Source organism: Plecotus auritus (genome assembly GCF_963455305.1).
Source record: "Plecotus auritus genome assembly, chromosome: 9".
Classification (NCBI taxonomy): domain Eukaryota; kingdom Metazoa; phylum Chordata; class Mammalia; order Chiroptera; family Vespertilionidae; genus Plecotus; species Plecotus auritus.
In genome coordinates this window covers 8,535,815-8,562,408 of record NC_137783.1, presented here as the reverse complement: position 1 = coordinate 8,562,408, position 26,594 = coordinate 8,535,815, and the positions used below count along the sequence as shown (strand labels likewise).

Below are 26,594 nucleotides of genomic sequence, written 5' to 3'. Positions count from 1 at the left end.
TGGATGTTTCTCCTCTCCCTATCTCTCCAAAAAGCAATAAAAAAATCTTTTTAAAAATTCTTACCCGAGGACATTTTTCTATTGATTTTCAGAGAGTGGAAGGAAGAGGGAGAGTCAGGGAGAGAAACATCAATGTGAGAGAGACACATTGATTGGTTGCCTCCCGCACGGCCCCGACTAGGGCCAGGGATCGAACCTGCCACCGAGGTAAATGACTGGAATCGAACCCTAGACCCTTCAGTCCTGGGGCTGACACTCTATCCACGGAGCCAAACCGGTAGGGCAATAAAAATATTTATTAATTAAAAAAAAAGAGTTCCTGTAGGCCTCGGAGGGACCCCCACACTCAGGCTTCTCTCCTTTGCCGGCACCGGCTCCAGGTGAATTTCTATTGCAGATCTTGCAGTGGGCATTTGGTTTCCTAAAACAACCTGGATGCCTAACGAAATGGCATTCATAAAAAACAGCCAAGCGAAGCTAACAAGACATGTTCTGAGCTCTCAAAAAATGTATCCTATTTTCCAGGCAAATTAAGCCCATTTTGTGAAAAATGTGCCCTTTACGGCGCTCATTAAATCCTCCTGGTGTAAAATAAAATACCCACGGCAAACCCTGCAGTGCGGGGCGGGGCGGGAGGGGGCGGGCAGAGTGGGGTTCCGTTCTCCCCCACAGGGTCCTCTGGCTCCACCTGAAGGAGCCCCCAGGCAGGGGCGGCCAGGGGAGGTGTCTCGGGCACCCTGCCCTCCGTGTACTCCTGCTAAGTGCTCTGCCTGGCCGACAGCACCCACCCTCCTGGGAGAGAGATCCCAACTGCAGCCCAAGGCTGAGACAGAGCCCTGCCTCCTGCCCCTCTGAGGGGCGCTGGCCAACCACGTGGGGATTTAAAAAACCCTAAAGACGCTCTGAGCACATGGGGCCGCAGCCAAGTCCACAGGCACAGGACGCGGGACGGGGCAGGGCGAGACGGGCCGGCGGGAGGAAAGGAAGCCAGGCTGAGCTCTCGGGGGAGAAGCATTCCAAACAGCTTTGCCCTCAGATTAGGGGTAATGGAGGGAAGAGTGGCACTAGAATTAGCTAATTCTCCTGGATTACTTTTTCTGAGCAACGAAGGGAGAACCAGTGAGTGAGACGAGAAGCCCAGTAATTCCTGGTCTTTTCCTTTAAAACATGAAGGTGGAGATTTACGTAAGTTTGTCATTGCATGTGTTTTAAACAGTGCAGCTGATCTGGTCCTCAGCAAGGCTGCCCTCGGCCTAGGCAAGGGCAGGTCAAGCCCCGGATTTAATGGGAAGCCTGCTCCCCACATTCCGGGTGGCTCAGACCCGAGGTGCCAACACCGGGGCCTGGCGGGCAGGGGCAGCAGCTCGGGGACAAGTGAACTTGGTGCCACCGTCTTGTGGCTGAGGCTCACAGATTGCCCCGTCCTGGGTGAAAGTGCAGGCAGGGGCCCTGGGCAGTTACCCCGTGACAAGGAACAGGAGAGGCCCGAGGAGATGGCCGGGTCCAGGGCCTCAGCTGGGCCTTGGGGGTGGGGACCACGGGACACTTGGGAAGAAGGCTGTCGGGGGAACAGCCTGCGACAGCCCTGGCTGATGCCACCCCTCTCCTCCGGGCCTGGCCTTCCAGGGGGTGATGGGTGGGTCTTTGCCCTCAGGGCCCTCCCCCGGGGACAGAGCTCAGAGCTGTGCCCCCCAGCACTCTGATTCGCTTCCAAACTCACTCACAGAGGTGGCTTTGACCCTGACCTAAGGTGTCTGCGGACTCTGTGGCCCTGAACAGACCCACAGAGCACTGCACACCCGGGAAAACAGCGCTGGGGACCAAGAGAGTGACCGACGTGCACCCAGGTAAACAGGAAGGAGGAAAAGCTCCTTAGGGTCCCCCTTGAGTTCCCAAGTGTCCCTCGGCAGGTGACCTTCCCACAGCTAAGTGAACATCAGCGGGTCAGGAAGCGTCGGTCCTTCTCGTCGGCAGTTTAAACTCTCGCCAGGTTTATGGCCAAGACACACAATGAGCTCATCACACCCGAGCAGCTCCAATGAGTGAGTCAGCAATAAGTCAACAGTCTTAATGGAGGAATTAATAACAGGCCAATGGGATTAATTGAGAATCAGTTAACAGACAAGAAAGATTAAGAGCTTAGTAAAATGCAAGGCCAAGGACTGCTCTCAGGACCCCCTCGAGTTTGTGGAGAGCAGGACCCTCCCCCCTCCGAAGGCAGGTGATGAACCGGGGTACCCACTGCCAGGTGTACCGAGGCCCCTAGAAGGGGCCAGGGAGGGGGCTGAGCACGGGGTGCTTAACGCCAACCTCTCTGGTGGCATCTTGATTCTTCATTACAGCACTGAGTGCATGTAAATGACAGCGGCCCCGAGACATGCAGGGTGGGAGGGAGGAGCAGGGAGGGGGAGAGAGAGAGCAGAGGTACCCTGTGCAAACCCAGCTCCTACTGTGTCTCTGGAGCTGTACCCATTGACCGCGGCCTTGCTGCTCAGCTCGATCATCTGGTGCAGCCGCAGCTTCCGGCAGTAGATGGAGGCGGCCTCGGGCTCCAGGGCGATGATGAGCTGCTCCGCGTTCTCGGGGGAGGCCAGGCCCGCCTGGAAGACAGGAGCAGAGGCTGGGACCTGGGCTCCCTGGGGGACGGCTCCCAGGACACCCCCACCTGGTGCTGGCACCCCCAGGAAGGGACACTCGTGCCCTGCTGGTTTGAGGAATTCCCTTCATAGGCCCCTGAGGGCTTAAAATTGGGGGTGATTGGGTGCTGGGCCCTAAGCGGGGTCTCCAAACACCACAGAGTGGCCTAAGGAAATGTACAAGCATCCGTGGGAAACTTCAGACCCTCTGGACCACGGAGCCTCTTGCATCTGGGGCTTAAGTAGCCCAGAACTGAGGGGGGAAAGTCCCCAGAACTTTAAAAACTGTTACAGAGGGGGCGGCAGGTGGTCTGGTTTTGGCTGTAGCAGGCCAAACAGTCTGATCAAGTCAGAGCAAGCCCCGATATCTGTAGCCCAGGAAACAAATGGCCCATCGCCGGACCTCGCTAGGCAAGATGGGATTTTGCTGGATGGGAGTCAGACAGGAGGGCTCCAGGGCTCCAGGGCTCCAGGAGAAAGCCCCTCCTGGAATCCCGCACAGCGCCCCCTTCTGGAGGGTGAGTGGGGAGGCGGCTGCCGCTCCCTCATTCAAAGCCGCTATCCCTTTCACAGCAGAAATGCTCTGCTGTGTGACGCCTGGCTTGTTCCAGTCACGTGCCTCCGGGAGGCTCTGGGACCACCCTTCTGAGGGTGCACAGGGAAAGGAGCCCGGCGTGGCCCCTTACAGGTCCCGGCCCACCTCTCGTGGCCTTGAACTTGAGCACCAGATCTCGCTTGCTTGTTGAAGCTTTTCAGGCCCATGGTTTCCTGCCTATCAATGTTTGTTGTCTTTGGTCCGGTTTCCTAGGGAACCTCAGATGCCGCACCCACTTAGTAAAAGGCCCCAGTTCCACACCCAGCTCATGAGCTTCGTGGCCTCACCCTGGAGGCCGGGGGAAGGTCTGCCTGATGTCACACGTGCACAATGACCTCGCACCAGGAGGAGCTGCCTACAGTCGCCGGTGGGAGGGGTTTAGCAGGTGCAATAACTGGGCGGGTTGGGAGGCCAGGTTATGTGGGCACAAACGGAAGGGGCCTTCAGGATGCCATCCCACTCCTTCACTCTGTGGAAAGAAACCAGGGCTCGGGGAAGCAGGGTGACCTCCCGGGTTCCTGGGACATGGGCCTCTGTCTCTTAAGCTCCAAGGTACCGGACCCGTAAGCGGCCGAGCGGCCCAGGCCCCGATCTCGCGCCTTGCAGACCAGCTCTCTCCTGGGTTCTCTGCTCTCCTGGTCTGAGTGACTCCAGCTGCTGGGGTGGGGCCCAGGACTTCGGGAGGACTTGGACCAAACTCCCTGGTGCCTCTAATGCTCCCCTCAACTGGCTTAAAGATACAGCCTCTACCCATGTACCCCAGGACAGCACCCAATGACACACTGCCTATACGGTACTTGCCTATACCATACCCAAAGCAACCAATTAATTTTGTCTTCTTGAGCTACCACCAACGGCAGGTGCCGGGACATCTCCACTTTGCCAATCCCCAAGGCCTCCCAGCAGCGGGAAACCCCAGGTGAGAGAGGGCCTTGAACGGAGTGACACACTCCTTCGTTCCAACCAGCCTTCACGCTCCACCTCGTGCTCCCAGTGACAACAAGGGGCTGTGCCCCCACCGGCTGCTCCCACAGTGGCCAGTGAAAAGCTGAGGGACAGACAAGAGGAAGCAGCCGGTGAGGGCAGACTCCACGCCCCCAGGAGGGGTCCCAGGGCTGCCTGTGGACTCCAGGAAAAGGAGGAAACACAAGGGGATCCGCCGGGCTCAGAAGCCCAGCCGTCTCTCTCTGGGCGGGAGGGTCAGGTGCCAGGAAGTGCGAGCTTTGTTTCTGCCTAAACACGTGCAGTCTTCTTTTTTTTTTTTTAAATTCTTTATTGATTTCAGAGAGGAAGGGAGAAGGAGAGAGAGATAGAAACACCAATGATGAGAGAGAATCATTGATTAGTTGCCTCCTGCACGCCCCCTACTGGGGATCGAGCCTGCAACCCAGGCATGTGCCCTTGGCCAGAATCAAACCTGGGACCCTTCAGTCCGCAGGCCGATGCTCTATCCACTGAGCCAAGCCGGCTAGGGCACGTGCAGTCTTCTCAGTAGAGGCCCCCCAGCCCGGCCGCTGTCAGGAGACCCTGTCAGGAGACCTGGGGGTCTATTTGCCTGGGACCAGGCCAGGGTCCCCCGAAGCAGAAGAGTGCTCACTCTGCCTTTGCTAATGCTGCCCCCGGAGCTGGGATCTCATGGCCGCTGTGCCTGTCCGGCCTCTCCTGCAAGAGGGTATGTTCTCCAAGGGCAGCAGCCAAGTCTCCTTGCCCCACAGCACACAGGAAGGGCTCAGAGGGTAGCTGCTAAATGAATGAACTGAGCATCCCTCCGGCCAGAATCAAGTTCTACAATTTCCTGGCGCTCATCGCTGCAAACCCCAATGAGACAAGCATTCTGCCTACGTGACCAAGGACTCTACACACAGAGTGTTTCAACTAAGAGCACGCGACCCCATTTGTCTCCTCCACGAATCTGGGGTGGCAGGAGGGGCTCCTTGGAGTGCTGCTTCATGGTCCCCCGCTCCCGGGGGAGGAGCAGCAGGTGGTGACTCCAGCGAGGCCAGGGGCGTGGGCGCCCACGCTCCCCCGCCCTGTAGTCAGCTGGAAAAATCTGCCAGGGACTGTGTTTACAGCTGCGAAAAATGGCCAGACGGCCGGCGAGCGCTCCGCTGGCCGGGCGTCCAGTTGCACGGCCCAGCTGCACGGTCCTGGGCGTCATGGGGTGGTTCCTTTTGTGTGTTTCTCTGATGTGGCTGTTTGTCACGGCAGTTTGTTCGAAAGGGAGGCAGATGTAAGCGGCAGCTCTGCGCTAGATGATGAAATCATCCGTAGGAAAACATTTACTTAACAGGTTCTGGAACCTCCTAGAGTGACACATTTTAGGCAAAATGCCTCTGGAGAGAGACTGACTGTTTCCTGTCCGCGCCGCTCTCAGGACGCAGGGAACTACCTCCCATTCTAGGTCTCCTGGGCCTCCGAGGAGGGACCAGCTGTTCTTTTTAATTTTTTTTTTAATCCTCCCCTGAAGACATATTTTTTTAATTGATTTTAGAGAAGGAGAAAGGGAGAGAGAGAGAAACATCAATCAGCTGCCTCCCAAAGATGCCCCAACTGGGGATCGAACCCACAACCTAGGTATGTGCCCTGACCAGGAGTCAAACCCGCAATGTTTGGTGTAGGGATGACACCCACCCAGCTGAGCACCCGGGTCAGGGCAGAACCATCCTTTCATGGAATGCTCTTCAAGGGTCTAAAGGTGCCCCAGCCTTTATAAGAGATAGAGGTTAACCTGCTTTTTCAACAAGGGCTTGACACTACTAGGAGCAGATATTTTGGAGTTTCACGGATGAAATACAGTGCTTGCTCCACAGCCTCACTGGCTGTGAGCCCCAGACCCAGGACCATCCGCTCCAGGCCTGCCTCTCCCGTGGGAGATGCTGCCCGGGGCCTCGTCTCCTGCTCTGCAGCCAGGCCTCTGCATCCTCCGGGCCGGTGGGAGGAGACGCTCAGGCCCCAAGGGACTGTGCCATGAACTTGGGCTCAGGGACCCTCGATAGGCCTGGGAGGAGGGGCTCCGGTTTTACCTGCAAGCAGGTTGACGGGCCAATGGGCAGCACTTTGGGTGGGAGGGTTGATGGGCACTCTTGGATCTCAGAAGCTGGCTGGGCCAAGAAGTGATTTTTGCTCAGGTTCTGTATTGGAGTTCTCCAGAGAAACCAATGTATGGATGTGTAGAAAGCGATTTAAGATAATGAGCTGGATCACATGATTATGGAGACTGACAAGTCCTGAGGTCTGCAGGCAGCAAGCTGGAGGACCATAATGGTCTAGTTCCCTTGCTGGCAGGTTCAAAACCCAGGAAGAGATGTTTCAGTTCAAGTCCAAAGGCAAAAAACAAACAAAAAACCCCAAACCCCAAACGCAATGTCCCAGTTTGAAGGCCGGCAGGCAGGAGGCATTCCCTCTTATTCTAGGTTCCACTCACGCCTTCCACTGATTGGGTGAGGCCCACCCACTTAGGGGGGCAATCTGCTTTATCCAGGCTATTGATTTAAATGTTAATCTCGTCCCAAAACACCCTCATAGTAACACTCAGAATGATTTTTAAACAAATATCTGGATGCCCCTTGGCTCAGTCAAGTTTACACAGAAAATTAACCATCAAAGTACACATCTTTCTTATTCTAGAGAATGAATGAGGGGCAGTGAGGAGGCAGAGTTGGAGAGATGCTAATTTTGGCCACAAGTTAGCAAGCCTCATTTCCACTTTGTCACTGGGACTCAGGCTGGAGAGACCGCAGAGAAGTCAGAGAGGCAGCTGCGCCCCCGCACGGCCTCTGCCCCCCAGAAGTGTGAGGCTTCAGTGCACCCCTGGGCCGCAAGCTACCTGAGAGCAGGGCCGGGCTCCGATGCACAGGGCACAGGTATGAATCCAGGGCCTCGCCCCGCCATGGCACGCAGAACACTCCCGGCCCAGGTTTGTTGAATGAATAAGTGACTGTGTGAGCAGGGATTGAATGGCCCTGCCATCTTAAAATCCATTCAGTGACTGTACACTGAACACAGTACCAAATCAGAATTTCAAAGGGTCCAAAATGAAGCTGCACAGCCCTGGCCAGGTGGCTCAGCTGGTTACAGCATCATCCCAAACACCCAAAGGTTGCAGGTTCCACTTCCATTCAGGGCACATACCTAGGTTGTGGGTTCAAACCCCTGTTGGGTGGTGTATGGGAGGCAACTGATGGGTGTGTTGCTGTTGTTCTCTCTCTCTCTCTCTCTCTCTCTTCCTTCCTCTCGTCTAAAAATCAATTTAAAAAACAAAACAAAGCATATCCTTCGGTGAGGACTGAAAAAACACTGCGCAATCGTGGCACCAAACAAAAGCTCCCCAGTGCTGAGGAGACGGGCCTGTTTGCAGAGGGTCTCGGGCTTCAGAAAGCGAATTCCCTGCGTCCATGGATGCCGCTCGCATCTGCACTGCTCGGGACGGGTGACCTTCTACTCTCTGAGGTGCCATTTTGATTGTGCCAAACCCCAGGGGATGCCACCCCCACCCCACCCCCCACTTCCTTCCTCCTCAGCTGCCCCAGGGCCTCTCCCCTCCCCCGTGCTGCCTCCAGCCCCACCCCATGCTTTCAGAGATGCTGTCCTTGGAGGAGGTTCCCCCCCGCCCCCCCCCACCCCACCCCCAGCTCTAACAGCCCTGACACATCTGCTGGTCACTGCACCTCTTTCGTTTTCAGGCTAAAAATAGATGCTGACCCTTTTCTGGGTCACACATTTGTTGCTGGAGGCTTCCTGTGGGCTGGAAATGAGGGTCAAAACCACGAAGCTGAGTGTCCGTCCTGGGAAACAGTCAGACCAGACACGGGGCCGTGTCGCCTTAGACAGCCGTTCCCGGGGTCCTGTCTTTGGACACGGCCCAAAGGCCACGGCCACGTCCACGGCCACTGAGCAGCCCAGGCTGCCCGGGCTTCTGTGGCGGCTGAGGTGCGTCTGGGCTTCCTTCTTTTTAAAGGATCGCCTCTTTTTGGAAATTCCACCCTCTTCCTTCATCCCTATGAAAACAAGTCTATTTCTGGCAGATACATGGCTGAGCCAGATTCTCACGCTGAGCTGAGCAGAGGAAGGGGAGAGACAGTCTGCGGCAGGGCGAGGGGGGGGGCGGGGGGGAGGGGAAGGGCACTGCCCTGACTCTACCTGCCACCTGGAGTAAAGTCCCAGGGGGTGGAGTACAGTCCATGACGCTGGGGTGTGTATGTGTGTGTGTGGGGGGGGGGGGGGGGGGCGGGGACCTTACTACCCGGCTGCACTCAGGGTGGATGCGGTGGGTGTCTGACAGGACAGGCTCGTCCCTGTGGCCACAAACTCAGTGTCCCCTGGGGAGGGCAAGAGGACACCTGTAACCCTGGCGACATCGCCCAGCCCGGCTCAGGCGCACGGCTGTGGAGACGGACGTTCAGGGCACAGAGCTGGCCGAGCCCCAGGGTGGCTTTCATGGCCCAGGGGCCGCAGCAAACACGCAGGAGCCAGCTCTGCCCCAGATGAGAACACAGATTGGCAGGACCGGCCTTTCTTGCCAGGACGTCCGGCTGTCAGGGAAGCCCTGTCCTGGCAGTGGTCTGCAATCACGTGAGGGCTGGAGGCTGGGAGGGTTTGAGGCACCAGAGGAAGGTGAGGGTGGGGTGTGTGGAGAGGGGCGGGCACCCACGAGGGATGGGCTGGCCATCAGCTCTGGAATGCCATCTCCATGGCGCTGTGTTGACGGGCATGCTCCTTAGCCGTGCCCCGCCCTCACCCAGGTGTCTGCCACCGGGCAGGTGCGACAGCCCTCACCCGTCTGGGGCGACCAGGCGTGCTCCTGTGAGTTCACAGGTGAGGCGGGCAGAGGGGACCAGACGTGTATTTCCCGGCTGCACCTGCACAGCTTTCTGTCCCGGCACCAAGCGGGTGCCTGGGCCTTGCCTTGACTCCTTTCTCACCCAAATCTCCTTGCTTTCCAAGCCTTTTACTTGAAAGTCTCAGGTAAGTGAAGCGCCTCTGAGCCCCCGTTTGAAATCTTAGCCCAGGGACCCCGCCGTGGCCACGTGACCTGGAAATGCACAAAGCCCCTCCCCTGCCGGTCTGAGCCCGTTCTCCCCCCCCCCCCCCCCCGGGAGGAAGCTGAGGAGCACGAAGGCTCCTGGTCCCTCTGCCTGCGGGAGACCCAGCTGCCTCCCCAGGAGGCCTACGCATGCTGGACACCCGAGGGGGGTGACGGTCACCACCGTGGGCACCTGGGCGCCGTCTGCCCCTGCCCCGCGCTCACCTGGTAGGCAGCTTGCCTCATGAACTGCTTGGCGGGCTGTTTCCAGATGGCAGGCACCGTGATGACCCATCTGACGTCAGCGTTCTCGAACTCCGAACCCGCCTGGTCGCTCAGCTCCTACGGCCAAGGAAAGGGCAGCAGGTCAGGCGGACGTGGCAGGTCCTCCTGAGGCTGCGCTGAGCATCCAGGCTTCCTGCCTCCGACCTCAGCTTCCACAGCCTCCAGCACTTCCCAGCGCCAGGGAGCCAGGGCCTGGTGTCTGACTGCTCAGCAGGCGGGAGCTCCGGCTCCTTCACTCGCTGAAGGCGAGCGCAGGCGAGAGGCAGGCAGGTCACAGGCCTCTGGCCACTTCCTGGCCACGTGACAAGGGCAAGTGACAACTCTCAGGCCTCAGTTCCCTTATCTGGACAATCAGACAGTAATTCCTAGCTCACATGGTTGTTGGAGGCATTGATAATTTTCTAAGCTGCATTTACTGAGAGTTTACCCTGCATCAACACTGTTAGGCCTCAGCTCCAGTAATCCATGCAAGAACACTGTCAGGAAGAGTGTAACTGTGCCCCTTTCCTGCAGATGGCAAACCGAGGCTCGTTATGCTGTCTTTCTGATGATTACACAGCCAGAAGCGGGGCGAGCCAAAATCTGGACTCAGCCCCAGGTCTACCTTGACTCTCAAGGCCAATGTCTTAACTACATTGTGACACGTGGTCTCGTATCTAGAACAGTGTCTGGTGGCAACTGTCAGAGTCATCGCTGCCATCTTCCTCCCCTCCAGCCCAGCACGTGAGGGGAGTTTTCCTGGTGGGACAGGAAGGATGTGAACGGCCTAAGCGAGAACCAGGCTGCCCTTCACTCTGGGTCAAGGTTACACCATGTGGGTAAAGGGGATGGGCAGAAGCCTCAGAGGTTTATGTCTCTAGCATACTAGCAGTGCTGACTCAGTATTTCCATCTGTAAAATGGGGAGAATAAAACTAACCCACGGCATGCGCGGCAAAATTAAATGAGCACACACGCGGAACGTCTGGCACGGAAAAGACCTCTGTTAACTGCTACGTCCCTCCCCACCTCCCCTCCTGTTGCCACGGTCACCAGACAGACCTGAAATCAAAGCGAAACGCACACTAGTGCACTTCTGCACCAGAGTCAGCGTCGTGGATGTGGATCAGTCGAATCGGCTGGTGATTTTTTCCCCGATGGATGTCCTACTCTCCCTATTGTTTCAAATGGTTATCTTGGGACTGACCCACCCTCTCACTGAACTAACTTCCTCTATGATCAGTAAGCTTCTTTTTTTTTTCATTTTTAATGGTGACAAAATACATACGACAAAATTTATTATTTTTAAGTGTACAGTTTGGTAGTGTTACGTGTATTCAGCAAACATTTTTTTTTCCCCCGCTTTGGGGGTTTTGTTCCTGTTTTGTTTTTGTTGTTTTTAATCATGTGTTATTTCCTTGCGGGTCTGCTCTGGGCTTTAAAGCAGGTGAGCGTGTGAGTGTTGGGAAGGGTTCTGAGCACACCTGCCACCACCCAGACGATTTGAGACTCTCAGCAGGAAGAGCTGGACCGGAATGATGGCTTCGCTGGCTGCAGGGGAGGTTGCTTAGATCTGCCGCCCACCAGCCGCTGGAGGACGGCTCGGAGGGGAAGGAGCCGGACATCGACCGAGGGTCTCCCTTGTCCCGCACTTCCGCTCGCTTTCCTTCATGAACGAGACCACCATGCACGGGACCTCTGAGACCTTCTACTTCCTGGTCCCCTCTGAATCACCCGCCCTTCAAACACCAGGCCACCCCTTGTGAAGGCCTCGCTCCTGTAAATCTCCTTGAACAGCTTTCTTCATGGAGTTTCTCTTTTAAAATATATTTTTGTTGATTTCAGAGAGAAGAAGGGAGAGGGAGAGACAGAAACATCAATGATGTCTCCTATGGGGGATCGAGCCTGTGCCAGGCATGTGCCAGACCAGGAATTGAACCTCGACTTCCTGGTTCAAGGGGCCACACTGTTTCCCAGCGGCTGTACCATTTTCCATCCCCCCTGCAGTTAGGAGGGTGCGCCCTGCTCTCTCCCTCCAGGCACAGCCTAGGTGGCAGTTACACCACCCCCACCGCACAGGCGCCGTCACATGTCCTACCTTCAGCGCCTGCTCCTTGAAGTACTGCAGGGCGTACGCAAAGATTTCTAGGGCTTTGATCTTCTTGCCGTTGGCCGCTGTCAGTTCTGTATCCAAGGTGAGGTCCTGGAGGGAGAGGAAGGAGACAGTAGGAAGACAAGGAGAGAGGCCTTCCCGCTTCCAGCTTCGGGGACAGCTGCCTGCAGCTGCCGGGGGGGGGGGGGGGGGGGGGGGGAGAGGCGGGGGAGGCGTGGCTGATGGCCATATTTGTGTTTCCCAATGTGTGAGAGGCAGCCCAGGATGGGAGTCCCCCCAAAACAGGCCTGGAGGCAATGTCCTCACACTGTGCAGGAGGCCCTGGCTGCTCCCCTCAGCCCCACCTCTGCTTCTCCCTCCCCTCCCCCCGCCCCCCATCCTCTGGGAGCGAGGTTTCAGGGCAGCCACAGAGCCCAGGAAGAGAGAAAGGCAGCAGGCAGCACCGGTGCAATTTACATATTAGTTGCACTCGGGACACACATGGTCACCCTCAGAGCCCCCACGGAGGCCTACATGATCATGCCAACTCACTGACATGCCTGACGCTGAACAGACATGAAGCGTTCGCTCCCCAGGGAGCTGCCAACCAAGTCCCCAGAATAGAAGAGCTCCTATTTTAAGGCTCTGCGGCCTGATCCACGGGGAGCCCAGCATCGCGCCTCGCTCCCTCGCCAGGAACGAAGCAGGTGTGAGTGCAGTCCTTGGGTGGAGGTTGCTCTGCGGGGTGCTGTATGGACTGGGGTCATTCAAAACGGAGGAGAAACAGCCCCCAGGGTGCGGATGGGCAGAGAAAGCCGCTGAGCATCCGGAACCACCAGGCTCATTACTGCTGGGGGTATCGGTGGGGCCTCCGGAGTGACCCCGCTGGGCAATTAGGCGCTGCCTCTGGAGTGTGAAGGGGCAGTGAGCTGCTATACCAGCCTGGTGAAGCCTGTCAGTCATCCTGACCCACCTGCACAAGCCCCTCCTCCCGGCCAGCCACTTCCCTCCCCGGATGCTCAGAAAGACACCCCAGCTTTTGGGCGGCGGCTCCCCGTCTCAGAAACCTGGCCGAGCGCCTGGAAGCCACAGGCTCGGCATTTTAAAACGTCCTGTGTGTCCACCTGTGCAAGCTGAAGAGCAGCACTGCACCCCCTCAGGCGAAAGGGGAGGGTGCGTTTCTAGCAGGAGCCTGTCCGCTTCGTAGAGAGACCATCACCCCATGAGCGCGGGGCCCTGGAAAGCGGGTGCTGGTGGCTGGGTTGCCCATTAGTACTTGTTTTGTCGTCTGCACACACGTAACAGCGACAAATGAAAGCAATCAGGGGAGCTCGCCAAGGCTTACGAAGTGCCACACGGCTCTGGAGCGGTGTGTTCGGATTCCTTTTCTCCTCACAACCCCCACGACGAAGGCACTGTCATGTGTCCATTGCACGGTAAGGTAAAGCAAGGCACCGAGAGGCCAGGGACTGGGAGTAAGCATCTGGAAGGGGCAGGACTTAAACCCAGGTTGTCTGAGCCTTACACACCATCGCCATCCTGGGTCTCTATGGAATAATCTCTACGGAAACAGCTCTAGCCTCTGGCCCAGCCTTTCCCATGCAGCTTGAGGGGAGGCCGTCACTGACCTGGACAGTGTGTCGGGAGCAGCTCTGCCCCGGGAACTGCCGGGCACTTGATTTCCTGAGCTTCCCCCTCCCCCACGCAGGGGGTTAATGGCCACTCGTTACTCCTGGACTGGCTAGTTCACACCACTGCCCTCATCCCCCCGAAGGCCCCCGTCCCCATGTCCCTCCTTCAGGATCCCCTAATCTCCCAATAATCCAGCAACGGAAGGGGGCCGCCTAATTGGGTCCCCAGCCCCCCAGGCTTACGCTCCTGCCCGCATCCACGCTGATTGGTCAGTTTCCCAGGCAAACAAGTCGCGAAATATTCTAACATCTCCCTGCCCACGTGTCCATCACAAAGTGCTGTGTGTGCCACTAACGCACTGAGTCCTCAGGTAATTTCTAGAATCAAGGTCAACGGATGTGAATTCTGCCTGGGAGGAAGCGCAGGGTCCCTGGCTTGGAAAGTCCCCACCCCCACAAGACCGCAGGGACCCTGGCTCTCCGAGGCAGAGGACCTGGGGCTGGGGCGAGGCCCGCTTACCCCAGTCGTGTGCAGCTTCATCTTGAACTTCTCCAGGTACAGCCACTGCTTGGCCTCGTTGGGGTCCAGGTCGTGGTAGAAGTCCCTGGCAGCGTACCCGAAGCTGTGGAACTTCCTCTCGGGGGTCAGCAAGATGGTGGTGGGAGTCTTCTGGTTGGACACCCCGGGGTCACCTCCTTCCCACCGCCTGCCGCCAAGGGAAGGCAGAGGTTGTGGCACCTTCTTCCGAGGCCCCGGGAAAGGCCCAGAGTCAGAGAAGGCAGAGGGGCCTGCTGGAGGGGGCCGCGGGGGGAGGCTGTGGGCTCAGGAGAAACTCGGAGGGGCGACAGACAAGTGGACCTCGAAGGAGGAGAGGCCGCGCAGGCTGCTCAGAGGTGGCCAGCATGGGCGTGCGTGTGTGGGCCGGAGAACAGGTGTGCAGTGAGAAGAGTGACTGTGTCAATGGGAAGTGTCAGAAACGACTTTGGGAAGGAGGTGGGACCCAGGCTGAAGAGAACTGAGGGGACAGGGATTCAACAGTGAGTGACGGGAGCCACGGAAGGTGTTAGAGCAGGGGCCTGCCAGGTCAGCACTGCTGCTGGCCCGAGCCAGCCAGATGAAAGCCAGGAGGCTGGAAGCCAGGAGGCTGAGGAGGCAGCTCAGGCCGCACCTGGGAGCGGAGGTGAGCGCGCCCGAACAAGGGCAGAAAGCCACGGAAGGGAGAGCAGGGAAGGAGGGGGATGCCGAGCTGAATGGACACCGTGGTGAGCGGGAGCCGAGGCATCCCCGAGGCGAGGTTGCAGGCGTGGACGCTGGAGGAGGAGGTGCCCTTTACAGAAACTGGGAGCCTGGACAGGGCGGCTGCAGGGAGCGGGGAGCTCCAGTTGAATGTGGAGTCAGGGTAAAGGAGGGGAAGCACCTCGCTCCCTGGCCACCTGGGGAGGTGGCCGCGCTCCTGGCCGAGCTCACACCTGCTCCCCGACACTGCATCGCTAAGCTTCGGGGGGCCATCACCGTCCAGAGGGACAGCCAGCCTCCACCTGCATTTGCTGCCCAGAGGGGTCTGGGATCCTGCCTGGCGGGTGTCCCTGTCAAGCTCCAGCGGGGAGCAGGCCCCACCCAGGGAGCTAAGTCCCCGTGTGACCCCCGGGGCACAGGGCTGATCACCATCCTGGGCAGACACGGGGCACTGGGCACCCAGGCCAGGGGAGCACCCATACACCACCTTTCACAAATGGGCTCTCCATCACTGTCAACACGACACTCGTGTCAGAAACGACCGCCCGATCGTTCCCTTCCATGTGTATTCCTTCGTTCCTACTGAAACACGTAAGTCAGCCTTCTCACTCACAGCTCCGGCCGGCCGGCCCGGGGTTATGTTCCTATGTTCCGACTGAAGCAAAATTCAGGAGGAACTTCCTTCCAAGTCCTGCAACTAAGATGACAGCTCTGAGGCCTGGACGCGGCCGTTGTTTTAGGAGGTTTGCTCCCCAGCAAGTTCAGCTATGTCTGCTCTTCCCCCGTTTCCATTGCATGACTGCCTCCTGGCCCTTCCTGCAAACCTCAGCAGCATTTCTTCAGACAACTGCGGAGACACTGACAAGCACTGACTCCAGCTTTTAACACGTGCTCTTTCCACTCGGGGCCTACCCCAAACCGGGTGGGGGTTACTTTTATTACAACTTGTCTTTTCAACCGCACATTTAAAAAAAAAAATGCCTAAAATCTTACCCCAGGAGCAGTAGCTAAATTCTACAACTACTGGTGAAGGGAATTGCCAATCACAATGTATCTTCAGAGCCATATTGGGTTTGGAAAATTGGGGTGATCAACCCTGGCTCTCAAAGCTTCGGGGGCTGAAAACGGCGGGAAGGCCAGGACCAGCCCGGGGGAGCAGGCATTGGTGCTGGCCAGACCAGAATCTTCAGAGACAGCCGGTCACGTGTGGGCACGGTGGGCACCAGAGTGTGCCGGCTGCTGTGTGTGTGGGGGGTGGACACAGGGAGTGTCCTGGGAGCGTGCCCCAGGAGACCCAGGGCAACTTCAGGTGACCGTTCACGTGGCGGCAATTCCCCGCTCTGCTTCCTCTCAGGCGTGGTGCTTTCTGCTCTGGTCACATCACCCGTGACACTTCCTCACTTGGAAGAGTTGCACCTCCCCGCGTACACTGACTCCATGCTGGCACTTGACAGGAAGCACACCCTGCGAGGCAGGTATTGTCAGGATCCCCGTTTCACAGATGAGGGAACTGAGGTTCAGAAGGTTTAGCAATGGCCTAAGCTCACACAGGAGGTGTCCGCCACAGACACCTATAAGTGGGCACCTCTCCCCCAAGGCTGCACGCCGAAGTCACCGGGACAGGTTCCAAACCCAGCACCATGCCCTTCCCCAGACCAACTAAGTCAGAATTAAACCAACACTGTCTCGGACCAAGACCCTGCAGCCCAGAGACCAGAGTGGCTGCCCAAAGTGGCACAGTGAGTCTGGGCCGAGCTGGGCCAGAGTCCAGGACCCGGCGCCTGCCCCTGCCCACCCAAGCACTCGCCTCATCACGTGAATGCACTCCGGCTCCTTGGTGAAGCTGTAGGCATAGCCGCTAGACGTGGTCCCAAAGTCGACGGCCACCACCACGAGAAACGTCTGCTGCTCCGAGACACTCGAGTCGGCATCGTTCTGCAGATACACCAAGTAAGGTATTGGGGAGGGGGGTCGCCACGCCCGGCTTTCAGGAAGATGCCGCCCCGCTGTATACCCACTGCCCAGGACAGTCACTGTCTGGCTCAAGCCCTGGGGAGAGAGTAAGCCAGCTCAGCTCAGGGCGGCGCCCCTAAGTGAAGGGCCAAGCCCACAGCTTGCCACCACTCCCTGTATCAACTGTGCACGTGCGGCTGTTGCAGACACCACCACCAGGGCCGGAGCCCACTGGCTCTGAGTGACAGCCTGCCTCCCACTGTTCCCCCCAAGTCCCCGTGCAAACCCACAGCCACTGCCCCAAGGGCTTTACCAGCTGTGCCCGTGCACCTCCCAGGTGACCACTCCACCTGCTCCGTGTGTCAGGCCTGGGAGCAGGGCTCCACATGGCAGAGGCCCTGCCGGGTGCTGCCATAACCACGCATGACCCTGGTGAGTCCTGTCCCCTCGGGGCTGCCCCCACCTGCCTGCCCATGCTGCCACCCAGGCCACTGGCTCCAACGGCACCAGCCACCAGAGAGGGACAAGGACTCAGGAGGGCCCACATGGCCGGTCCCAGGACCACTCAATCTCCACCCAGGAACGTGATGGGCTGCTCAGCCGCCTCATACGAACAGACCCAGAAAGCCAAGGTAATGAACACACACTCCCACACACATGTACACATGTCTTACCACGATATGGGATGGGGACAGAGGCGTGATCCCTGTGTCCCCGAGACTCCGGGCAGGAGATGAATATGCAGACGTGGGGGCCGTTTCTGGAAAGAGAAAGACAAAGCACGCTCCTTAGAGGTGGTAGGGGCCGGCCCGGGGAGCAGGAGCGAGGTGACCCCAGCCACAAAGTTCAGATGTCAGCACCCCCTTACACTTAGTATTTAAAACAACCAAATGAGCCCGAGCCAGTTTGGCTCAGTGGATAGAGCATCAGCCCGCAGACTGAAAGGTCCCGGGTTCAATTCCTGTCAAGGGCACATACCTTGGTTACAGATTCCCTGGCTCTGGTTGGGGTGCGTGCGGGAGGCAACCAATTGATGTGTCTCTCTCACATCGGTGTTTCTCTCTGTCTCTCCCTCTCCCTTCCACTCTCTCTAAAAATCAATGGAAAAATATCCTCGGGTGAAGATTAACAACAAAAAATAATAATAAAATAAAACTTGACCAAATAAGACATTCCTTTTCTCCCAGGGACCCGCAGTCCTCTCAGTAGGTGCCATCCAACTCCCACTTAGCAGGGCATCTGCCAGGCCCCAGATCGCCCCTGTCCGGGCTCCTGCCCCCACAGAGCCAGCCCCTAACCCAGCCTCCATGTGGACGGGAGGACCTGCACCCGAAATGACGTGCGATTTTCATGTGCACTTTCCAGGAAGCGTATCCGCAGCCCTCAGGTTCCCAGTGGGCTGGGGGACCCCACCCCACATGAACCACCGCTCACGTGGGCATAGCACACCTTCCCGAAAGCACTGCTTTGCCTGGTGGAGGCATCATCTCCTGCCTCCCTCTGGCTTGAGGCCCCACCAGCCTATGGGGACCTCATCTCTCTTCGGTGACATGGAAGGTTTGGACATTCAGTAAGAAAATCCACAACGGGAAGACAGGTAGGCTAGCATTCCTGGACCCCGAAGACGGGCCACACAACAGATTCAAGGCCAAACCGGAGAAGGGCCACCAGCGAAGCCGCATGAACATCGTTCTGCCGCCTGCCCTGCTGCTCCTGCCATTGTTCAGGCGCAGATATCTGTCCTGCACCTTCTCCTCCAGCCCAGGGGCTCTCGCCCAGGAGTGAGCACCAAGGAGAAGTCACCCTGTGCCCGGTCAGTGCTGGAGGCTCCGCACGGCTGTCCCTGCCCGCTGCCCAGGCCCGGCAGGGCCGCAGGAAGAACTGTGGGCTCTCGCTGCAGAGACGATGACAGTCCCTGGGCACCTACAAATGCCAGGCGCCATCCGGGGCGCTCTACAAATACGGCTCCACTCAGCACATAGCCTAGCACCTGGGAGGGAAAATGGTAATTTGCTGAAATAAAACTTGTGGTCAAGGAAACCCAGAGGGTGTGGGGTGTCTGAGAAGGGCCTGTCTGCTTCGAGAGGAGACCAGGAGCGGCTCCCCCGGCCTGCGCTGTCAATCACTGGGTAACCCCACGCACTTGCCGATTCTTCTTCCCTGCTTGGTGAGAACTCAAACAGCATCATGGCCGTGGGTGCCCAACGGGCTGAGGGAATGGCATGAATCATGAAAGAGTGAGCGTGAGGCTTCCACTCGGCACAGCCACCCCCCTCTGCAGGCGTGTGGTCCTCTCCTGATGAGGCTCAATTCAACCTCGGGGAGAAAGGTGCAGAGGCAAAAAATCAACTGGCGGGGCAAAGGCCTTACACGTTTCTCCAAAGAATACATGCAAATGGCAAATAAGCACGTGAAAAGGTGTTTAACATTAGTAATCATTAGAGAAATGCAAATCAAAACCACCATGAGGTACTGTTTCACACCCACTAGGATGGCTATAATAAAAAAGGAACAGAAATGACAAATGTTGGCAAGGATGTGGACAAATCGGAACCCTTATATATATCGGGTGGGAATGCGAGATGGCACAGCCACTGGGGAAGAGTTTGGTGGTTCCGCAAAAAGTCAAATATAGAATTACCGTATGACCTGGCAATTCCACTCCTAGGTATCTCCCCCAAAGAACTGAAAACAAGGACTCAAACGGATACTTGTATGTGAATGTCAGTGCAGTCACAGTAAGCACAATGTAGAAAGAACCTGGTATCCACCAGTGGATGAACAGATAAACAAAACATGGTATATCCATATAATGGAATATTATTCACCTGTGAAAAGGAATAAAATTTTCATGCATGTCAACATAGATGAATCTAGAACACATTATGTTAAGTGAAATAAGCTAGGCACAAAAGGTGAAATATAGTATGATTCCACTTATATGAAATGTCTAGAATAGGCAAATTCGTGGAGATAGGAGGTAGATTCGAGGTTACCCGGGGCTGGCAGGAGGCAGGAACAGTGTGTGTACCGTTTCTGTATTGGTAAGGACAAGGTTTTGGAAACAGTGGTGATGGTTACACAATACTAATTATTTCCAAAGGTTTGTACACTTGAAAATGGTTAAAATGGCAAATCTTACATTTTATATTTATTATATATTTTTTTCTTTTACCACAACTAATATTTTTTATTTTAAAAAAATCAACTTGCACATCGGAGAGGGGAAGCAATTTCTGATTCCTATCAGCACCCAAAGCTCAGTGCTCTTGGAAGGAGAATGGAGATGAAGCCAGGCTCCTGGACCAGCCTGCTAGCCTCTGCCTTCTTTGCTGACCTCCTAGCACAGGGGCATCCACTGCTATAAAAGCTGGGGGATTTGGCCTCTCCACTAGGGGGCCCAGCCAGATGGTCCTTTGCACCTGTTGGCGGGACGTCTGCCCTGCCCATGGCCCTTGGGGCAGCCAGCAGAGAGATGCCACCCTGCACTGGAGCCACCCTCTCTCCACCTGCTACTGGGAAGGCCTACGGCCATGTGTCCACATTTGCACAGAAGGTCTTGGAAGAAACCAAATGTCTAATTACCCAGAAAACCTGGTGTTGGCAATTAGCAAACAAGCTATTATCTGCAGACACACCATCCACCCTCTGACGGCTGGGCTCTAATTATCCCATCACTCAGCCCTCCTCAGAGCATGGCCCGCTGACTAGCACAATTGCATGTGTTGGGCCACACATGCCTCGGGCCCCAGAGGACTCCGGGGTATTCAGGGCAAGAACCAAGGACCTGCTGGGTCCTCCCTGTGAATCCCTCCCCCTCTGTCTCTGTTCAGTAGGAAATAAATCATTTGACTTGCTGATCACTCAACCAGGCCTTGTAGAGGCAATTAAACTTCTTCCATCCAAAATTAAAATGCAGTTACACTGTGTAATGATTTAAAACTGATCTGCAAAAAAAAAAAAAAAAGGCATGCCGCAACATTTTTATAGATATGTGAATATCATTCACACCCACATCTACAGCTCTCTACATCCCAAATCAAAGGTAAGCCACCGCCTAATGTGCATCAGTCCAGCGCAGGAATATACAAAGCCTACAGTGACAACTTTGTTCTCTAGCTAATGTTTCTTTATTTAGGATGTCAAAGTGGTGCTCAAAAATTCTTGGGGAGCCCTAGCCAGTTTGGCTTAGTGGATAGGTTGTCAGCCCTTGAAATGAAGGGTCCCGGGTTCAATTCCAGTCAAGGGCTCGTACCTCAGTTGCAGGCTCAATCCCTGGCCCTGGTCGGGGCTTGTGTGGGAGGCAACCAATTGATGTGTCTCTCTCCCATCAATAACTCTCTCTCTCTCTCTTCTCTCTCTCTCTCTCTCTCTCTTTCTCTCTCTCTCTCTCTCTCTCTCTCTGTCTCTCCCCATCCCTTCCATTCTCAAAATCAATGGAAAAATATCCTCGGGTGAAGATTAACAAAACAACAACAACAAAAAAATTTTTTAATTATTGGGGAAAAGAGCATGGAAAAGCCTCCTTTATCCCTGAGGGCTATGGAAAGTTTCTGGCGTGCTAATAGCCCCAACAAAGCTTGAGAGCTTCCATTCCATAAATAAGTGGTTAGGAATAAAGACAAGGGGGTCAGTAGAATATTATCTACTGATCTAAGAGTACTTGACAGATCTATGCTAACAGACAACGATAGAGTTGATGCATGAGGTGTCTATATATACAAAGTACATGTCGTATGACCTGGCTCTCAATACACAGGGGCCATGATCCCCTGTAAGACATTCTGTCATTAGCTGCGGCCCCGTTTATGCTTCTCCGCAAAGCCAGTACAGTAACATCTGCCCGTGACTGCTCCCACCTATGTGATATTCCAGGTCAGTACACACAGGGTGACATGGGCACATTGGGAAGGGGAGGGAAAGCAAAGGTAAAATCCCAACAAGAATGGAGATTTTCAGCGTGCAGGCTTGGAGGAGAGAGGAAGCTGATGAAAAGAAACAGACCCACCTGTGAAGGTCGGGAGAGGAGGAGAGATGAAAGGAAAACGCTTTGCCAGGGAGTGTAGTCTCTCTGGGAGTTTGAAGAAAAACCTACCACACTGTTCCAAGTAGATTAAGCAGACACTCAAAGCATCTCACCCTTCCAGCACTAAGTTACCCTGAAATGCAGTAACACAAAGGGATTTGATGATTTCACATCAAAAAATCAGAAAAACACCACTTCAGGAATGTAAACTCTGAGCCGCACAACCACGGTTTCATGGAGAAGGAAGGGACACTGCAGCTTTCTGGTCAACCAACAGAGAATTATTGTCCCGTCTCCTTTGTTACTAATCTTAGCTCATTTAACAGCACTTCTGTCTTGTAGATTTACTGTGCGATCCTTTTTAGTTTAGTGTATGGAAAGATAAGCTGATTTGGCGGTTTCCAGGTTCACTCTTAACCTGGGACCCAACCCCCAACACATCACCTTTAAAATAATTTTTGCGGTAAAAATATTTTTGCAGCAAATTAGAGGATATAAATAAGTAAAAGTATGACTCGGGATTTTTTTAGAGCCCCAAACCAGCTAGTCGAGGAGGAACTAGTTTAACTTGTTAGGTTAATGCTCATTGCACTTGCCTTCGTGGTATAAAAATTAAATCAGGTTTCAACGGGGCTCCTGCTATAAAATGCGAGACATAAAACTCAGACACACTGTATTTGCTCCGGGCTCTAATGGTTTTAATCAAAGCAGAGGTTCTGAAAATAAAAATGGGTTGGATAGAGGTATGTCAAAGACAGCCATAACTCAGAAACGTGCTTGTTGCTCTCCCCTGCTGGAGACATTAGTCAGCAAATGGCTGTGAGCAGAACTGTAGACTTTCCGAGATACAGTAAATCGATCCTGCTCCATAAACACAACATTTTAAAGGATGAAGACAGAACCACGGGCCTGCCTTTATTCTACAAGGCTCCAGGCTCATGTGAAATGACTGGTGGTTTCAACAATGGTGACTCCCTGGCTCCCTGGTAGGGGGCGTGCAGGAGGCAGGCGATGGGTGTTTGCTATTTCACTCTCACATGGAGGTTTCTCTCTCTACCTCTCCCTTTCTCACTCTCTCTCTCTCTCTAAAAAAAAAAAAAAAAAAAAAAAAAAAAGGAAAAGGAGGATTTTTAAGGTCGTTATGCTTTAAACATGCAATGGATGTTTTCATTCTTTCCTCCTCCTGGCGCTGAGATGACAGGTAGCTGGGGACAACTGCCTAAAGTCAGGCTACCTGAAAAAAGCTCTCCACTTCTCTCTCCTCACATGCCCTCCCTTGCAGCATCATTTTTGAAAACTGATCAGTGCAAGGTCAAGTGTAGGTTACTGGCAGATACCTTTTAAAAAGGAAAATAAAAGAAATTTATTACCCTATAACAGGCTTCATGGCTAGCTGAACTAATGCATTATTACCGTAAGCTGAACAGCCATTTCAGTAAATAATTTATGGATTTTTTTTTTAATCATCTCAGCTGATGTCCAGAGTAAATGGAAATTTTATTGCATGAACTGGGAGACCCTCCTGGCTGCAAAGAATACCAAGTGTGAAACAGTCGCTCTCCAAATGCTAAACAATAATTATGGAAATGAGCATTTGCAGTGGCAGAACCCACAGCACCTGGCACCGGCTCGGAGTGAGAGGTTGTGCTTGGCCCATCCTGACCCTGGGCAGCATCTTCCAGTGACCCCCCACCCCCACCCCAGATGGTTTAGGAGACGAGCTGCCCCAGTGAGAGAAAACTGGGGCAGCTGGCATTCCCCAGAGACAGTGAATCCCGAGCCCCTATAGTCCCAGACGGTGAGTGGGGCAGTTCGCCATCTCTGTCAACCACAGGTTCACATACATGCACACGTGTGTCCAGGCCAAGGCTGGGGGAGGTGAGGAAATGGTTTCTACAGGTCTTCCTGCTAATTTTCATGAATTATATTCAGCACATTGGGAGCCCCACTTCTGCCTCATCCTCCAGGGCACCCACCTCTGTTGGAAGGAGGAACAGAGAGGAATTTGGTCATCGGCACCTATAATCCCAGGTCAATTGGCAAAACCTAGACTGGAGGCAACGCTAAGGACAACAGCCAGGTTTCTCCAAAAAAAAAAAACACAAATTACAAGGAAAATATATAGGAACAGAGGAGGGGAAACTATGGATGAGAGGTTCTCAAACTTTAATGTGCATCAGCATCACCCAGAGCCCTGGTTAAAACAGATTGCTGGCCCCACCCCCAGAGTTTCTACTCCAATTGGTCCAGGACAGCAGAAAATTTGCATTGGTAATGAGCTCCCCGCCCACCCTGACCTGCCTGAGACAGATTGCCCTAGCTTAAAGCAGAGAACTGTAGTCATTGCAATGCATGAGCCTTTCATGGATCATGATTCAAATGAACAGAAAAATTTACATCACTTATGAGACAATTGGAAATGGTCTGAATTATAAACACTGACTAGATATTGATAATATTAATAAATTACTGTTAATGGTGTAGTTATGTAATGTTTAAGAGTCATTATACTTTAGAGATACATTCTGAAATGTTTACAGATGAAACAATATGATGCCTGATATTCATGGATGCTCAATACATTATTTACCCTACTTCTGTATGTTTTAAGTTCTCCATAATAAAAGAGTGGCTGTTTTAATGTACCAGTTACGTGTCTGTGTTCCTGGCTTCAGGAGGGCAAGACAATATTTCTCTTATACAGCGTACAGGTAGGCCCCCCAGACATTTTATCAAATGAATGACCAAACTCAAGAGAATATGCATGCATTAGACCTACACAGTTTGCACTTTGAAACCTTGGGAATGTTTCGGACCTGGGTCTTGGAGTGGATGAGGGGTACATGTCCAGCTGGCTTTTCTGGGGCTGAGGCTGTTGGGATGAATCTAAACAGCCCTGAAGGAGTCTGAATTTTGCTTGCTCTACAGTTACCCTTGCAGACAGCAAAGGAGGCATCCAGCCACCAACTGGCTCCCACTCAGAGGGCTCCAGCCCAGCCTCAGGGCCCTCCTAGACTTTGAAACCCCTCTGCGAACCCAGGGCCACAGAAGAGGCCAGTGATTGTCCCCCCTGCTTCCCCCCCACCCTACCCTCCATCGCTGCCGGGCCCCTCCCTGTTCTGAGAAATCAGAGCCTGGCCCTGCAGAGAAGCAGGGTCTCTTTAAGGAGCAGGACACACCCATTTTGCTTTGTTCAGACTCAAAGGGCTCCCAAGGCCATATGGGAGGGGCAAGAAGCCTCAGTGAAGAAGGTCTTGGCATCTTCTCTCCAGGGGATGAAATAGCAATGTCAGATGTCACCCTGGGACCCTTCCTCTAGAACAGCCTTGGGCAAACTACGGCCCAAGGGCCGGATCCGGCTGTTCTATCCGGTTCTCTTGCTCTCCCCTCCACTCCTTTACTTTGAATTTATATTAGTTCACACAAACACTCCATCCATGCTTTTGTTCCGGCCCTCCGTCCAGTTTAAAAACCCATTGTGGCCCTCGAGTCAAAAAGTTTGCCCACCCCTGGTCTAGAAGAACAAGCTCTAAGTCTGGGAGGGGAAGGGTGGGGGGAAGGTGGGCCCTGTGGAGGCCCAGGGTATAGGCACAGTGACCTCCATGCTCAGGCAGGGCAGCCAGGTTGGGCCACAGGGTCAAGGTTATGTCTCCTCAGAACCAGAACAGAAGCAAAACCCAAGTTCTTAGAGGAAGGTAAGGAAAAGAAAATGGCTCCTGGTGACAATGCAGATTAGGGCGTGGCGCGTAGAGAATGCCACAGGTATGGACCCTCAGGAGCCCTGAGAAGCTGCCTCACCTCTCTGGCCTGGTCTTCACCCTGGGAAGCGGGAATTCCAATCCCCAGGGCCTCTATCACTGTGTCTCAGTGAACCACGGAGGCAAAATGCAGAAGAAACCCTCTGCATAAATAACAGCCCCACCCACCACTTGCTGAATTCCTTCACAGGGTCACGTTCTTGTACACTTTTTACTTTAGGCTCTTTTGCAAGTTTATTCAAACTCATATTATTAATTTGAAATTATCAGAAATGTACAAAGCCCAGAAACCTACCAGGAAAGCTAAGGTGGCCAGCACTCACTGAATGTGAATTTCACACCAAACTAGGAGCCTTAAGGGCGTAGCTCATGAGACCCTGCTGTTAGGGGGCTGGGAGGCGGTGATTATTCCCTTCTGTGGAGGAGAAAGTAAAGCTGAGGTTACGAAAGAGGTCCGTCTGGGGTGGAGCTCTCCCTCCCCAGGCTTGCACTCCTGTTCCCTACCTCTCCCTCCCCAGGCTTGCACTCCTGTTCCCTACCCAGCGCCAGGTCTCCACAGGTGCGTTTCTCTTGAAAGATGAGCCACTGAGAGATGTCCACACCTCCCCGTCCCAGATGAGCACACAGCCTGAAGGCAGTCAGGAGGTCACAGCCACAGGGCTCCCTCTGGGCTTAGGAGATTGTGTGGCTCGCTGAAACCGAACATTTCAAAAGCCCAAGTTCTTCCAATCCAGGATCAGGGTGAGGGAGGAGCTACTGACAACACGGAGGTTCAGAGTCAGGAAGGCCTGGGCTCCCATCCCAGCACGGCCCCTTCCCAGATCCATGACCTGGGTGAGCTCCTCAGCCTCTCGGAGCCTCCGTTTGCTCCACCTGGAAAATGGGTGGAGGGTGACAGACTTCCTAAGATTGCTAGAAAATAGCACAAAAATCAAAGAAATAATATCCATAAAACCTGGTGCATGATGAGCCCTCCATAAATTATAGATGTTATTTATCATCATCACCACCACCACCACCACCACCATCATCGTCATCAAATCGGTCCAACTGCGGCTGAGAAAATGACCATGTCCTCGATTTAACCGCTCCACCAAGGCGGAGAGGGTTACGGTAAGCACCTTCCTGAAGTCACACTGAAGCGCCCGTCTCCAGTGCCAAGGTCCTTCCTCTCCCGCATTCCAGCCCCGGTCCCAGGACCAGTCCCTGGCCCGCATGGGTGCCACTGTCAACCTGTAGCCCCGGGCAGTGGAGCGGAGTCTGGGGGAGTGGGGATTGGGAGCCAGTGCTAGTGGGCAAGGGTTTCTGCTCAGGGTGATGAAATGTTCTGGAATTGGACAGTGGTGATGGTTGCACAACCCTGTGGACATAAAAGAACCAC

At 54.7% G+C, this 26,594-nt stretch overlaps 1 protein-coding gene across 4 annotated transcripts in view; it reads right to left on the bottom strand.

Annotated features, from left to right (window-relative positions):
• Positions 1 to 26,594, bottom strand: part of HSPA12A (heat shock protein family A (Hsp70) member 12A) — a 113,579-nt gene that overhangs the window by 10,589 nt on the left and 76,396 nt on the right. For all 4 annotated transcript variants that reach the window (XM_080641019.1, XM_080641020.1, XM_080641021.1 and 1 more), the window contains 6 exons: positions 17,104 to 17,189; positions 16,284 to 16,411; positions 13,760 to 13,946; positions 11,615 to 11,719; positions 9,479 to 9,595; positions 2,429 to 2,600 (listed from right to left, as the gene is read on the bottom strand). In XM_080641019.1, coding sequence (XP_080497145.1) covers positions 2,429 to 2,600; positions 9,479 to 9,595; positions 11,615 to 11,719; positions 13,760 to 13,946; positions 16,284 to 16,411; positions 17,104 to 17,189 — 795 coding nt within the window. The remainder of the gene's footprint in view (positions 1 to 2,428; positions 2,601 to 9,478; positions 9,596 to 11,614; positions 11,720 to 13,759; positions 13,947 to 16,283; positions 16,412 to 17,103; positions 17,190 to 26,594) is intronic.